The 15318-nt window shown below is 37.6% G+C and overlaps 4 protein-coding genes across 4 annotated transcripts in view; 3 read left to right on the plus strand and 1 right to left on the minus strand.

The window, feature by feature from the left end:
• Positions 1 to 837: 837 nt before the first annotated feature.
• Positions 838 to 8464, plus strand: LOC110421272 (protein serine/threonine kinase). The gene is made up of 15 exons (XM_021434823.2): positions 838 to 1150; positions 1288 to 3378; positions 3565 to 3892; positions 3979 to 4194; positions 4325 to 4397; positions 4476 to 4681; positions 4778 to 4840; positions 5564 to 5772; positions 5857 to 5968; positions 6093 to 6611; positions 7081 to 7391; positions 7498 to 7735; positions 7822 to 7895; positions 8016 to 8148; positions 8307 to 8464. Exons 1-15 carry the CDS (start codon positions 942 to 944, stop codon positions 8454 to 8456), a joined length of 4932 nt encoding a protein of 1643 aa, XP_021290498.1. The 5' UTR covers positions 838 to 941; the 3' UTR covers positions 8457 to 8464.
• A 16-nt stretch (positions 8465 to 8480) lies between these two features.
• Positions 8481 to 9978, plus strand: LOC110421273 (proteasome assembly chaperone). Its single transcript, XM_021434824.2, has 5 exons — positions 8481 to 8957; positions 9048 to 9116; positions 9222 to 9297; positions 9390 to 9454; positions 9599 to 9978. The coding sequence occupies exons 1-5, from the start codon at positions 8796 to 8798 to the stop codon at positions 9683 to 9685; spliced, it is 459 nt and encodes a 152-aa protein (XP_021290499.1). The 5' UTR covers positions 8481 to 8795; the 3' UTR covers positions 9686 to 9978.
• An 875-nt stretch (positions 9979 to 10853) lies between these two features.
• Positions 10854 to 12438, plus strand: LOC110422055 (TRAF-like family protein). The gene is made up of 6 exons (XM_021435817.1): positions 10854 to 10912; positions 11027 to 11156; positions 11289 to 11461; positions 11554 to 11845; positions 11965 to 12131; positions 12211 to 12438. The coding sequence occupies exons 1-6, from the start codon at positions 10882 to 10884 to the stop codon at positions 12363 to 12365; spliced, it is 948 nt and encodes a 315-aa protein (XP_021291492.1). The 5' UTR covers positions 10854 to 10881; the 3' UTR covers positions 12366 to 12438.
• A 2342-nt stretch (positions 12439 to 14780) lies between these two features.
• The window catches only part of LOC149526891 (putative beta-D-xylosidase 5), a 1820-nt gene continuing 1282 nt past the window's right edge, over positions 14781 to 15318 (minus strand). The window contains exon 4 of the mRNA XM_089784540.1: positions 14781 to 15312. Coding sequence (XP_089640666.1) covers positions 14781 to 15312 — 532 coding nt within the window. The remainder of the gene's footprint in view (positions 15313 to 15318) is intronic.

Here is a 15318-nt window from a genome sequence, read left to right on the forward strand (position 1 = left end):
TTAATAATTTATAATTAAAATATTAACATCATTATTTTATTTATTCTTTATTTTTAAATATTAAAATATTATGAATTTGTAATTAAAAGTTTACTTTTATTTTAAAATATAAATTAAAACTTGAACATTTTTATTTATATTCATTTTAACTTTTAATTTTATTTTTTTTCTTCTTGCCAGTCGACCACAAGAGATGGGCCAAATCGGCACTCCTAATGAGCATATTTGGACGTGGAGTGTTAGATTTGACAATAAAATCTAATCGAGAAGAACAAGATCTGGCATTTTTAATGATTGATTTGGTTGGGGAGTGTTAGATCGACGTTTCTCGTAATCGAAAAAAAAATTTAAAAAATAAAAATATTTTATATTATGTAAAAGTAATTTTTAAAATTTTAAAAAAATATTTTCATCGTATTAACATTTTAACATTTTTTTTCTATTTCTACTAGCTTAGAATAGTCATTACTCAGAGAATTTGATATTGATTATTCAGAACCGTCCCGAACCAAACATAATCTTGGACCATGACGAAAATCAAATGACTGGGTAAGCCCAAAAAAACATAAAAAATTGGAAGCCCAGACATGGTCATTTAACAGACTCCTACAAACAGTCTAAATGTGAGACGTAAGAAGCAGTAAAGATCAAAGGCTAGTACAGAACAAACCAACCCAAAGCTTCAGTTGAAACAAAAGGCCTAAAGACCAAAGGACAGTACAGAACAAACCCAACCAGCAAATTGAGATATATGAAAGACAGCCCAAAATTCTTCTATTAATTAAGGCCTATATCTTTAGTCCAGGGACAGCCCCTTGTGTCCACCTGCAAACCGAAGTTGCAGTTAGACAGACAGACTCGTAGGCCGAAGCTTCAGTTGAGACAAATCGTTAAGCAATAGTTAAAAATGGAGCGAAACTGAAACCAGAAAAGAAAGGTAGATGGAAGAAAAAGAAACGTGCTTCGAATGCCTTGAACGCCGAATCAAGTCGGATTGGTCCGATCAGCTAGTGTTTTGCTATGGCATCTCGGATTCCCCTCTCCCCTTTGGCAACTCCGCTGTCGTTCAATTCTCTTGTAGTAATTCTGCTTCTCAATTCATCTTGTCCTATATTCCATCTAATCCGCACCATTGCTTCTCTAAATACCTGTAAGATCATCATTTTCATCCCTCTTTTTTTCCTTTTATGTCTTTGCTTAATTTCTTTCAACTCACTTTTCTGATTTTTCTATGACTGATGATATAAAACTTCAAAGCTGTTGAATTTTTTGCCTTTGCCTTTGCAGTGATCAACATATGATCCAAAATGGAGAAGAAACAGAGGTCAGTTCAGTAACTGGCAACACTAATTTATCACATTTTTTGTTGGGTGAATCTCAGTTTCTGCCTACCAGGATGGGATTTGAATGTTGTGCTTGTAACCATTCTGCTAAATTCTCTTGCGTAAGAACGATTCCTGCTTTGGCCCCACTTGCTCATGTTGGTAATTCTTCTTATTCTACTTTTCAAGAGGTTGCTTCTAGCTTCCTATCTGGGACTTTGGAAGATCACATATTGTCCTCTATTAATCTTCTTATTCAAGGAAAAGCTTCTGGGAGAGACAGTATAAACTATATGCGTCTACTTGGGATTCCTTCATTTGACGACACTAGTGTCCCAGGTTGCCTCAGGCATCCCAACATAGCACCTGTTCTTGGATTACTAAAATCTCCTGGCTATATCAATTTAGTGATTCCCAAAACTCCATATACATTGGAGAATATTCTTCATTACAGCTCAAATGCCTTGAAGTCAGACTGGCATGTGAGGTTTTTGATGTACCAGCTGCTGTCTGCCCTTACTTACTTACATGCATTAGGGGTTCATCATGGCAATATATGCCCATCCAATGTGATGCTCACTCATTCATGCTGGGCTTGGCTGCGCATTTGGGATAACCCTAGGTTAGGATGCAATTTAAGTTTCAAACATGGGAAATACAACGCTAACTCTACTCCTTCGAGGTTAGGTTGTTGCACAGAAGGCTGTTCTTCTCATGGATTATATGCTGATTTGAAGCTCTCCCCATCTTTAGATTGCCATTCTCAATTCAATAGATGGTGGAGGGGAGAGCTGAGTAATTTTGAGTATTTGCTTTTCTTAAACAAATTGGCTGGGAGAAGGTGGGGGGACCACACATTTCATCCAGTAATGCCATGGGTAATAGATTTTAGCACAAAACCGAGTGAGGACTCCGATTCAGGGTGGCGGGATTTAAGCAAGAGTAAATGGCGGTTGGCAAAAGGTGATGAACAGTTGGATTTCACATATTCAACTTCTGAAGTTCCACACCATGTCTCAGATGAGTGTCTATCAGAATTGGCTGTCTGCAGCTATAAAGCAAGGAGGTTGCCTTTAAGTGTCCTGCGGATGGCTGTTCGTGCTGTCTATGAACCTAATGAGTACCCTTCTACCATGCAAAGACTTTATCAATGGACACCTGATGAGTGCATCCCCGAATTTTACTGTGATCCTCAAATATTTTATTCTCAACATTCTGGTATGACTGACCTGGCTGTTCCATCATGGGCAGGTAGTCCTGAAAGTTTCATTAAATTGCACCGAGATGCTTTAGAGAGCAATCGAGTCTCATGTCAAATCCATCATTGGATTGACATAACCTTTGGATATAAATTGTCAGGGCAAGCAGCTGTTGCTGCAAAGAATGTTATGCTGTTTTCATCAGAGCCCACAAAGCCAAGGTCAATTGGACGCCGTCAACTCTTTTCTCGACCACATCCTGCACGTCGAGGAGTGATGGAGGAAACACGTGATAGCTTAAAACAGTCAGCTCTTTGTCACCAAGCAAATGAAATGGATAATGAGAAATCTTTTCCTTATAAAACTCCCTGTTTACAGGAGTTGGAAGAATCATCTTTATTTTCTGAACATGCACGACATTTGAGTCCTCTCTATTACCTTGATCAAGAAAACCTTCCAAAGCAAAGCTCTTCTTCAAAAGAGGCACAAAGTGAGAATTTGGAGAAAAGTGCATCAAATCCACATGATATTAGCAATTACTGTGGGTTTCCATTTGATGTTGATTTTAGTTATCTTCTTGAGCATATAGAAGTAGAGGATGACGATTCCATAGGATATCAAGAGTTAATGCTTTGGAGGCAGAAATCATATTTATCAAGGACTTCCTCCTTAGATGCTGCAAAGGACATATTTTCTGTGGGTTGTCTCTTAGCTGAACTTTACTTGAGGAGGCCACTTTTCGATTCAACTTCATTAGCCATGTACTTGGAAAGAGGTATTTTACCTGGATTGATGCAGGAACTTCCTCCTCATGCTAAAGAAATAATTGAAGCTTGCATTGAGAGGGAATGGATGAGGTATTGTTTCTCTTTTTTGGTTTTACATTTACTTTTATGTTTTAAAATCATATTAAATTTTATTTAATTATGCTTCTATTCCTTTCTGTATGTTATTCTATTCTTTGTTTTATGATGTCTGTGCATTAACTATATGCATCTACATGAGTAAACTAATTTTATTTTATTTAAACTCACAATAACCAGGAGGCCATCTGCCAAAAGTCTATTGGAATCTCCATATTTCCCTTCAACAGTGAAGTCTGTCTACTTGTTTACTGCCCCTCTTCAACTTATGGTGAAAGATGGATCCCGACTTCATTATGTGGCAAATTTTGCGAAGCAAGGAGCACTGAAAGCAATGGGAACTCTTGCAGCTGAAATGTGTGCTCCATACTGTTTACCACTTGCCGTAGCTCCTTTGTCTGACTCTGAAGCTGAATGGGCTTACATACTGCTGAAAGAATTCATAAAATGTTTGACTCCAGGAGCAGTAAAGGCATCAGTATTGCCTGCTATCCAGAAGATTCTGCAGGCTAGTTATGAACTTTGTTCTTTTGCACTTGCTTCTGTATGGAACTATCATATATCGCTTCTTGCTGACAACCTAGTTCATTTCAGACCACAGGTTATTCTCATTTGAAGGTTTCTCTTCTTCAAGACTCATTCGTTCGAGAGATATGGAACCAAATTGGTAAACAAGCATATCTGGAAATAATACATCCTTTGGTCATATCAAATCTATACGTTTCTCCTCACAAGAGTTCAGCAGCTGCTGCTTCTGTTCTGCTTATTTGCTCAAGTGAAGAGCTTGGTGTGCCTATCACAGTTCATCAGGTTAAACTATTTCTGTAATTATTGGTTTTCTTCAGAAGGCAATAAAATTTGGTCATAGAATTTTGTAGGTAATACATAGATCCAATTTCTCTTTATAATTATAATAACAAACCTTTGATCTTTAATGTAGACGATCCTGCCTCTGATTCACTGCTTTGGCAAGGGACTATGCCCTGATGGAATTGATGTGCTGGTCAGAATTGGTAGTTACAATTCATTGATATCTGTTCTGGAAATGGCATGTTTAGCATATACATCACTGTCATTCTTTGACTTTTCAGGTGGTCTTTTGGGAGAGACCTTTATTGTCAGACAGATGCTGCCACTGCTTAAACATGTTGCTCATTCTTGTATTGGTGTTTCTTGTATGAATAAGACGGAGCCTGCGCATAGCTGGAGTGGTTTAGCACTTATTGATTGTCTAGTGACATTGGATGGTCTGGTAGCCTTCTTACCAAGAGAAGCAGTTGTAAAAGACCTAATTGAAGTATGCACTTGGTTCTCAAATCCAAATCTTTGCAATTCATAGTCAACTGTGGATGATGCTTTGATAAGTAATAATGCATCTTCTGTTATCATGCAGGATAAGAGTTGCCTACATGTTCTGGCACTTATGCAGACAAATATAGAGATTACAGTGCTTCAGGTGCTTTGAAATTTCTATCTCCATTTAACTGTCATACTTCTGTTTTGAAGAATTATACACAATAATAAAATGAGATTACATGTATTAGGGGAATATGCAATTAAATTTTTATAGTTTTTTAAAGTAAAAATTATGAGTTTATTATTGCTTTTTTTTTTATAATTAAGGGAAGGGAGATTCAAACCCTGTTCTTTAGACAAGAGGATTATGCACCAACCATTGAGTCAAATGCTCGGGTGCATGAGTTTATTGTTGTTGTCTTGCTAGAAGTTAAGTTTGTCTCTATAATGAAGAGTCATGGAGCCACATGCTCAGTATGAAGCTACATGAAAAACACATTTTTCTACTAAGGAATAGGACAGTCTTTTCTTGCACAATTTCTCTGCTGGATGCTGGTCATTTAAAGGCATATGTGAAAGCCTTAGAATGTATAATCATTCTTCATTGAGCTTTTCGTTTTTTTTTTTAATTTTTAAATTGGTGGTTAGGATTGGGGTGTCTTTGAGGAAAAAAAGAATTAAACTTATTACCTCTATTGTTTGTAATTAATTTGTTGGAAATAGCTTAGTTTCTGCTGTTGTTGTTTTTTTTTTGATCATTTATGTTTAATTAGCTTTTTTGGTTCTAGACCTAATTTCATGCATCTGTTCTATGTCATGCTTATCAAAAATGCCAGCCAGGTATTTTGAAGTTTTCATATTTTATATGTGATATACTGGTCAGGTTGCTGCTACAACTTTAATGGCAATATGTCAGCGGATTGGACCAGAGCTGACAGCAGTTCATGTCCTGCCACAACTTAAGGAGCTTTTCGATGAGCTGGCCTTCTCTCAAGAAAGTTTCAATGGATCTGGTTCCATTGGTAAAACCTCGAAGGTTTCAAAATCAAAAGTTAATGGAGAGTTTCAAATAGAGAGTCGCATGGATCTTGTGTGGGTGATAATATCTCCTCTCTAGTTAGAAGCAAGTTTGACATGAATCACTTTACCTCATCACATGTTCTTTCCTAAATGCAGGTTGCTTCTGTATCCTTCTTTTGCTTCTCTACTTGGAATAGAGAAACTTCGTCAGTGTTGTGCTACATGGTTGCTTCTTGAGCAATTTCTTCTACGTTTTCACAATTGGAAGGTATGGAGGCTTTGCTTTCCCAGAGTGGTGCGGGAATCAATTTTGTTGATTTGAAAATTCATTTAAAGTGCTCTACCATGCATAGATTTTTGCATTTCATGTTTCTGAACATGTTATGATTCAGTGGGAATATACAGGAGAATCATCTCGAAGTGTAGAGAATGTAGTTGCTAAAGTGCCTGCATTAAGCAAGGGGTCAACATCTGATTACAGTCCTGCTAAACTGTTACTTAATGGGGTTGGCTGGTCAATTCCACAATCACAAGGAATCAGAGGCGCAAAAAACTTGATGCCTCAGAGACGTTTGCCCAATGCTTATCAGAGTTCAGTCCAAACACATGAAACATCTTCAAACCATTTTAAAAGTGAACCGTGGTTTTGGTTCCCTAGTCCAGTTGCTAGCTGGGATGGCTCTGACCTCCTTGGGCGCTTTGGGTGTCCCAAAGATGAATTTCCATGGAAGATAAGAGCATCTGTTTTATCCTCAGTTCGCGCACATCAAGGGGCATTGAGATCTTTAGCGGTTTGCCAAGATGAAAATATAGTTTTCACTGCAGGCATTGGTCTAGGGTTCAAAGGAACTGTTCAGAAGTGGGATTTGACAAGAATAAATTGTGTATCTGGATATTATGGTCATGAGGAGGTTGGTTGTTTCTCTAATTATGTTTCATTCTAAGTAGGCTCTTTCACTTACACTCACAAAAGATAAATAAGTTATCCATAAGGGAGATTATAGTAAATACAACACTAAATACTAATATTTAATGTTTTTGAATATGAATTTGCATTGATAGCTTGACATATAAGAAGCTTTCATGATGTGCTTTTACCACTACATTAGAAGTTGCCATGTTTCTGATAAGACATGGCTAGTAAGTTATGCTCACTGATATACTTCTATCAATTTGTTGAGTATTCAAGGTCATATTTGACTAACAATTGGTGAAAAAACTGTGAAGAGACTAAGTTCCTTTTACATGTCTATCTATGTTCTTTATCTAAGCTTGTTGGATTTTCAGTCATGGCGTGATATATTCTCAGCTAAGCATGCTATACTTTTAGGTAATAATTGTGGCTATTTAAATTTCTCTAATTGCTTTTGGAACTTTCAGGTTGTAAATGACATATGTCTCTTGTCATTGAGTGGAAAAATAGCATCTTGTGATGGAACTATACATGTTTGGAATAGCCAAACAGGGAAGCTGATATCAGTATTCTCAGAACCATCCACAGATTCCCTGCATCTTGCAACCTCTTTATCTTCTCCATCAAAGATCAGTGCTGACCATGTTGATATGTTGAATTCAAGCACATTATCAAGCGGAGTACTGACTAGTCCATTTGATGGAAGCTTGTACACTTGCATGCACTATTTAGAGCTTGTTGAAAAGCTTGTAGTGGGCACCGGAAATGGTTCTCTTAGGTAGCTAGTTACTGTCAAGAGTGAGATAGTAATTGTTAAATTAAGCAGATATAGATGAATGAATCTTGTTCTAAAGCTCCTGTTTGTGTACTTCTAAATGACACAGATTTATTGATGTTTCCCAAGGACAAAAGCTTTATTTATGGAAGGGTGAATTCAGTGAATCTGCTTTTCCTTCTCTTGTCTCTTCCATATGCTCATGTGGGTCTGACAGAGAGCAAAGAAATGGAGGCTCTGCTTCATGGATTGCATCTGGATTAAGTTCTGGTCACTGTCGGTTATTTGATGTGAGGAGTGGGAATGTTATTGCTTGCTGGAGGGCTCATGATGGATTTGTGACAAAGGTATATGCTTAATTCACCAAATTAGTGGGAGAAAGAACTTGTAATTTGAAATGAAATGAAGTTTCATTACATTCATATGCATGCAGTTGGCTGCCCCAGAAGAGCATTTACTTGTTTCCAGCTCCCTTGACAGGACTCTGAGAATTTGGGACTTGAGAAGGTAATCATGATGTTAGAATTATGAAATGGAAATGTATGATGTTTCATTAGGAATACTTTGCAGTTGGGTTGATATCTATTTATTCTGATTGCTTCAATCGTTGTCTATTGTTTCTCGCAGAAATTTACCCACACCTATCACTTTCAAAGGACATAGTGATGGAGTATCTGGTTTCTCTGTGTGGGGGCAGGATGTTATTTCAATTTCCAGAAATAAGATTGGACTTTCCTCATTAGCTAAATCTGCTGATGAAGTACGTAAACAACAATCCACTTTCTGACTTTGTTTCCTCATTAGCCTCCTTTTGTGCTTAAGTATCTTTCCTATATATTGTAGTATGAATTTCCTCATTTGCTGCTATAAGAAGAAAAAGAGATTATCCCTTACTGACAGTGAAAAGTGGTCTGGCAGGATGGGCAACATCGAATCATACCTCAAAAACTCTATTCCTCAGATCATGGAAGCAGGAACATGTCAGTGCTGTCCAGCATAAGTATAATACCCTTCTCAAGGCTGTTTCTAGTTGGAACGGAAGATGGTTATCTCAGAATCTGTTGTTAGATGTGGGGAGAGGTTCCCTCTGATGAATCGCCAATCCCATGTCAAACCAAGAGAAGGAATGGGCTTTGCTTCTCTGTAATTATGTCTAAATGTATGATTTCTTATGAAAATTGAAAATTATTCTTTTTGGCAAATTCCTGGTCTCAATTCTAAAAAAAAATCCCAGCTTTTTTCAGTACTATATATAAATTTATATATAAAATACAAAAAAAAAAAAAGGGCTTGGATCCCTCCTACCCTGTCCCCCGTTTCTTTTGTGTTTTGTCTCCTTTTTAAGTACAAAAGTTTGGGTCCTTCTAATACAAACCAGTCAAAAGAAAATCAAAACTAGGAAAGGTGATGATGATGTCTTCTTCTGGTAAACAATCGGAGTCTGAGGCAGCTTCAAAAGCAGGCGCTGCTTCCATTGAAGACGGCGTTGGCGGCGTGCAAGTCACGACTTTCTCAGAGCTCGTGGATGATGTCACCCTCCACTTTCAGATCATTCGCCTCCCTAAACAGGTATTTCTATCTATGGGTTCACTTTTGATTTCATCTAACCTGTGCAGATTTTATTCGCGAATTACGTATTTTTATTAACTTATTTGATAGATATTTGCATGGATTGGCTGTAACTCTGCTAAATTCGGTGACTTGTATGCCGCCGCTCCTACACGACCTGTAAGTAGTTTGACTGCCACTTTGCTTCTCTTCAATTGATAAAGTCCTGTGTTTGGCTTTTGCCCTTGGGGATTACTTTTAAACAAAATTAATGGCTATGAACAGAGTAATAGTGTGAGCGTGGCTTCCATTCTTGGAGGTGCTTCAGACAACACTGGCTCTGGAATCGCTCGACGATTAGGTCCATTTCTTTGATTTTAGCAACAATTGATTAATGCTAAGTTTGTTCTTTCGGGACGGGATGAACTCAAAACAAATTGACTACTTTTGCAGTGATAAAGACTGGTCTCAATGTAATCGTGGCTTGCAATATGCCAAAGAATAGCCCCATGCTTGAGGTTTTTGCTCTCTCTCTTGTTGCCAATGCATAGCCTTTCAATTCACTTCACTGCTCATTGACATTTAATTTAAGCATCATCTGATCTAGACAGGTTGATCTTCCTGTTCATTATCATCATTTTGTTCCCCTTTTCATTCTGCAGGCAAATGCTGAAAAGAAGTTGGTGGAGAAGCTGATTGCCCTGGGCTTCTCAAGGCCCAAATCGCCAGGGCCAGGGTTGTCTTCATAGACAGAAACAACTCTGTTCCATATGTGCATTGTAGAAGCAACCCAATAGATGATATTAGTCTGCAATGTAGAATCAGTTATGGGATCCTTAGGTTAACTCATTTTATTGATCCAGAAGATAAACACCAACAAAACATAGTGGGCCTGGTTGTGAGTCCTCGGACAGTGTTGATGTAAGCTTTTCTGTTGTATTTTGTGCTTTGATTCTCATGTCAGAAACGGAGTTAATTTTGTGGGATTGATGTTGCTACTTTTTTGATTAAATTTATTTTGGGTAATTGATTCCAAGTTTGCTATTGAGCATCATGCCATACTCAGTTTTCAAAGTCCATCAGTCATATACCACTATTGACTGGGAAATGGAAATTTTCGACCTTCAGTAGGGTTGAGCCCCTGTTCTCAACAATCAATGATTGTCACTTGCTTGTTGTAGGCTAGGCAAGACAGCACGTATGAGTGCGCAGGGGTTTGAAGAATCGCAAGTCTTCTTTTCCTAACCTTAAAGCGTAGACCATGAACGAAGGCTTTGGGAGATTGTACTTGTAGACGTTTGCAATATTTAATGTTAAAACACTAACAGTTCACTTTCACTAGGTCATTAAGAAATTTTTAAGAATACCCTAAAGGCAGTCATCAAGAAATTTTTTTTTTTCTGGTAGTAAAAAGAATGAATTCATTTAATTAACTAGAACTAGAAAGCCCTTGAAATATTTGAAATAAATAACCCAGTAACACTTTGATTTCTAATTGATGAAATATAAACAATCTAATTCAGCCATTGCAGTCCAACTGCCTATGAAATGGGAACAAACATAGGAAGAATTCCCATTATATAACACTTGTAACAAATCCAAAAAGCATTTTGCTTTATTCTCACTTCAATGGATTGCAGAGCATGCAAGGGAAACGTACATGGTATATTCTTTCAAAACTTTTACTTGAAAATTGCTACTTTCGTTTGGAAACCTTAATTACTTGGATGCTTGATTTTTCATTCAGCAAGCAGAGAATGGATGCTTGTTGATTCATCACAACGATCCTCTACAAGCAAAGGATAAGAGTCGAAACCTTAAAAATACCTTTTACGTTTGGAATATCACTTTCGAGGGTCTCCTTATGGAGTTTGTATATATAGCAACCCTTATTTGATTCAACCAGGCTGTGCCTAAGAATTTATTGCCCAGAGTTGTTTCTCCCATGGCTAATCCCATCTCCAGCAACGCAGACGGTAGCTATCTTGATTTACATGTTTGTCTATGCTTTTGTGAATGCAATCCCAGGTTCAGTAGTGCTGTTATATCAATGATACTTTTTTGAACAACATTTATATTTATGGTCGCAGAACTTGCAAGATCTATATCAGAGGCAGCACCAAGCCATTTCACACTAAAGATACAGTCATTTTCGTTACTTACAAAGAATGACATAGACAAATATGAATCTGGAGAGTTTGAAGCTGGTGGATACAAATGGTATGTTAATTTCCTTACAGTATGTTTTATGTTTGCGAGGTAGTCTTAGTGCGCGTTAGCAATTAACCTCTTCTTTTTCTACATGGGAGTTGCACTAGTGTAGCTTTATTAGTATTTTTTCTGTGCTCACAGGAAACTGGTCCTGCACCCAGGAGGAAACAAAAGCAGGAATGTGAAAGAGCACCTTTCTTTCTACTTGACGTTGGCTGATGTTAGTTCTCTCTTTCGTAATAACTGGGAGGTCCACGCTTATTTCCGGTTGTTCTTGCTCGATCAGCGCAGCGACAACTACTTGATAGTTCATGGTATTAATCCCATGTGTGCAGCTTTATTTGTTACAGTTTCAGAATAAACTTTTTTTTTTTTTGTTTAATCTGATTCTTTTTGCCATGGCTAGATGCCACGGGAAAAGCCAGGCGGTTTCACAGATTAAAGTATCAATGGGGATTCGATCAGTTCATCCCAATTAGAACGTTTAATGATGTTTCGAATGGATACCTCCTGGATGACTCTTGTGTATTTGGAGCTGAAGTGTTTGTTACCAAGGAAATGAGCTCCGGAAAAGGAGAATGCTTATCAATGATAAAAGATGCCATCAGCTCTAAGCATGTTTGGAAGATTGAAAACTTTTCCAAGTTAGAGTCAGAATACCATGAATCACAGGAATTTTTTGCTGGTGATCAGAAATGGTATCCATTAACCAGATAATTTTTTTCCTCTTGTCCTATCTGATATTCTAGAGATTCAAGTTCAACTTTCGGGGGCTTTTCCTTCATTCAAAGTTTCACCTTTCCTCTTCCTGATGCAGGAAAATACAGCTTTATCCAAAAGGAAGACGACATGGGTCAGGCAGTCATGTCTCCCTGTATTTGACTTTGGCAGATTCAGCAACTCTTGCGGCTGCTTCTAAAATATTTGCAGAGGTCACTTTGCGTATCCAGGATCAACAACAGAGCAGGCACATTGCTGGAAAAGGTATGAAAGCTCAAATTATCTGTTAATAACCTCCATCAAATAGGTGCATCAGTACTTAAAATTTGCTTTTGTCTTGCAGTAAGTCACTGGTTTAGTGCCTCAAGCCAAGAAAGTGGGTGGGCAAAATTTGCTTCCTTGGTGTACTTCCATCATTCAGGCACTGGCTGCCTAGTGAAGGATATCTGCATGGTGGAAGCAGAGGTGACCGTCAATGCAATTGCTAATACACTGTAACTAATGTTTGCTATAAGAAAATTCAAGCTGTAAAATTTGTATTGCAATGTCATAAACGAAAATTGACAATGAATTGAGGGCCACATGCCCCTTTTTTCCCTCTGGATCCAATCCTCCATTATGAGTTCTGGCTTCGTATTATTGGGACAAAAACAATATAAACCAAAATCAAACAGAAAGGTTAAGGACCTTCGAAAAGTCATGACACTTACTTGGTTGGCACCAATAATTGGGAAACAGATAAGACGGGAAAGCACCTACAGCCGTAGTCTCGTGAGAAGTATATTAAGCCTCGTAAAACCCAAGGAAACTGGAAAGGAAAGACAGAACAGGTCCATAGCGGATCCGCTCCTAGGTACAGCTCCCAACACCTTGCAGAACTGGCAGTGCAAGAATAAAAACACACAAGTCAGGGGCCACCGAATAAGAAGAGTACAAATGCGTGGCCATCCAATGAGAATAGTATTTGCCCTATTCCATGCAAAGATTTTTGCATGTCATGTTTCTGAACATGTTATGATTCAGAGGGAATATATATACAGGAGAATCATGTCGAGGTGGTGCAGAGAATGTAATTGCTAAAGTGCCAGCACTAAGCAAGGGGTAAACATCTGATTACAGTCCTGCCAAACCCTAAAGTTTAATTAACCGCATTTATAAACTTTAAATTCACGACAAGACTATAGAATAATAATTTTATGAGCGTCCATGCAGTTGTTTATTAATACATTGTAACTACTGTGCGCTGTAAGAAAATTCACAAAACCAAACAGAAAGATCTGAAAGGACATTTGTATTGCAACAAACTTGTCACGCAAAGCGAAGCAGGCCATGACTATTTCCCATTCACTTAATTTCCAAAAGAGAATAGAAATCAAAATAGAAACAGTTATTAATTTGGTGCATTATGCGGTAGAATGCATTAATCAAAACATAAGAAAGCAATGAAATTAGAGATGAGACACTCACTAAACTTGAAATAGCAGACAGCTAAAGAGTTGTTAATGGGCTTGACCTCGCTCAAGTGTCATGGGATCATTACCCTCTTCCCATAAAAGAGGTCTATTGGATAGAGACACCTTTTGTGACATTCTCTCATCAGATTCCGACAACGTCCTTGTTACCGTTGGATGAGGTCCGGTTAGACCGGATACCCGGTGTCACGGGGTCATTATCCTTTCCTTAAAAAATGCAACTATTAAGGTGTACAGCACACTCGTTTATAAAGAGCGTAGGACCTTCTGTTCCTATCCGATGTGGGATAGAGACACCATTTATGACACAAAAATCCTTTGTTTCATAATCTAAGCCCCCAAAAAGTAAAAAGATTAACAAGCCCAAACATAGGTCTGAGTTGAAGCCCTAAGAAGTAGAGCCTTGAACGCCGAATCAAGTAGGTTTGGTCGGATCAACTAGTGTTTTGCTATGGCATCTCCCCTTTGCCTCCTCCGTTGTCGGTTCAATTCTCTTGTAGATGTAGTAATTCTGCTTCCCAATTCACCTTGTCCTATATTCCCTCTCATCCATCCATTTGAGAATGATGTTCATCCTAAGCAGTAAGCACGCTACTGGACGTAGGGATAGTGGCCTCTCCTCCCCTGTCCAATCGTGAAATCAGAGTCCATATTATTATTATATATATCAAAGCCAAGTGAATTTACGTAAACTTGACACATACTAATAAATTATTACTAATTAAAATCCTTTTGCTTTTCTTTCTACAGGATAAGGAGAATCGAGAATGTTTGGGCAACCAAACTTTCAAACTCCCCAATTAAATGTATTGTGTCCCTTAAATTAATCTATAAATCAAATGTAAAGTAACTTATCTTTGTTTTTGTCTGAAAGAAGTTTTGCTAACCTTTGTAATGTCTTTGGGTGCTTGTAATCTTGTCCCTGCAGATGTTTCTTTTTTGGTTTCTGCAGGTTTTTTGCTCTTGGTGGATGGAGATTAACTTTTTCCTGTTGGCTGTATTTTGTTCCTTCTTTTAACCAAATGATTCAGCGCTTCAAAAAAAAAAAAAATTAGTTTATTCTATTTTATGTACATTGTATGCATTTGAAATTTGGATGCTTAATAAATTTTCATATTAATTGTTTGAGAAAAAAAAGGAAAAAAAATATAAATCAGAATACAAACAGTTATTAATTTGGTGCATTATGCATTAAGCAAACATAAAAAAAGCGATGAAATTAGAGATAGACACTCGATATTAAACTTGAAATAGCAGACAATTAAAGAATTCTTGATGGCCTTCACATTTTCAGCCTTGACGGCATGCACCATAAAAGAAATAAAAAGTCATGAAATCTTTTATTCATTCAACAAAGAGCAAGTTCTTACATTTACCCTTTGCCTAACCTAACCTAACAAATCGTCAAATTCTACATTTTCACAATTTCCAAATTAAACTTCTACCGGTTGTAATTGACTTGGACTGGAATTTGTAGTGCATTATCTCCCACCACAATATTATGCAAACCAGATGCCAAAAGCTTATAGCCGGAGACATCAACAATGTTCAAGCTTTGACAAGCATTAAGCCCAAAGTTGACCTTCTTGCTCTCTTTTGCTTTTAAATAAACCCTCTCAAATCCAACTAGCTGCTTGATATGAGTTCCATTGATTTCTTTTGGAGGAACTGAGTACACCATAACAACATCACTTCCATCCTTTTGTCCCATATTTTGTACTGTGACGTCAAACGCAATCTCATCCTCACATGGTAAATCATCAATCGAAACTGAAGGACAATCTTGTTCATAATTTTCATCCAAGTAAGTTAAGTTATGGCAATGTTGGAGTCTGTTCAGTTTTATGTCGATAGACATTTCTTCAAATTTTTGCTCGTATGTGAAATTTGTATAACTTAATCCATAACCAAAAGGATAAACTGTTGAGCCATTGAAGAACTTGTACGTTCTTCCAGGATAGTCACCAACTGGCCTTAAA

The sequence above is a fragment of the Theobroma umbraticum genome, unplaced genomic scaffold (genome assembly GCF_002168275.2).
Source record: "Theobroma umbraticum cultivar Fairchild unplaced genomic scaffold, ASM216827v3 scaffold_130.0, whole genome shotgun sequence".
NCBI lineage: Eukaryota > Viridiplantae > Streptophyta > Magnoliopsida > Malvales > Malvaceae > Theobroma > Theobroma umbraticum.

Coding starts and splice junctions, on each gene's coding strand:
- LOC110422055 (XM_021435817.1), top strand. CDS start 10,882: ATGGCTAATCCCATCTCCAGCAACGCAGACG. Junction 10,913..11,026: donor CATCTCCAGCAACGCAGACG/GTAGCTATCTTG, acceptor TTATGGTCGCAG/AACTTGCAAGATCTATATCA. Junction 11,846..11,964: donor TTTGCTGGTGATCAGAAATG/GTATCCATTAAC, acceptor TTCCTGATGCAG/GAAAATACAGCTTTATCCAA.
- LOC110421272 (XM_021434823.2), top strand. CDS start 942: ATGGAAGAAAAAGAAACGTGCTTCGAATGCCTTGAACGCCGAATCAAG. Junction 6,612..7,080: donor GATATTATGGTCATGAGGAG/GTTGGTTGTTTC, acceptor TGGAACTTTCAG/GTTGTAAATGACATATGTCT. Junction 7,896..8,015: donor AGAATTTGGGACTTGAGAAG/GTAATCATGATG, acceptor TGTTTCTCGCAG/AAATTTACCCACACCTATCA.
- LOC110421273 (XM_021434824.2), top strand. CDS start 8,796: ATGATGATGTCTTCTTCTGGTAAACAATCGGAGTCTGAGGCAGCTTCA. Junction 9,298..9,389: donor TGGAATCGCTCGACGATTAG/GTCCATTTCTTT, acceptor CTACTTTTGCAG/TGATAAAGACTGGTCTCAAT. Junction 9,455..9,598: donor AGAATAGCCCCATGCTTGAG/GTTTTTGCTCTC, acceptor TTCATTCTGCAG/GCAAATGCTGAAAAGAAGTT.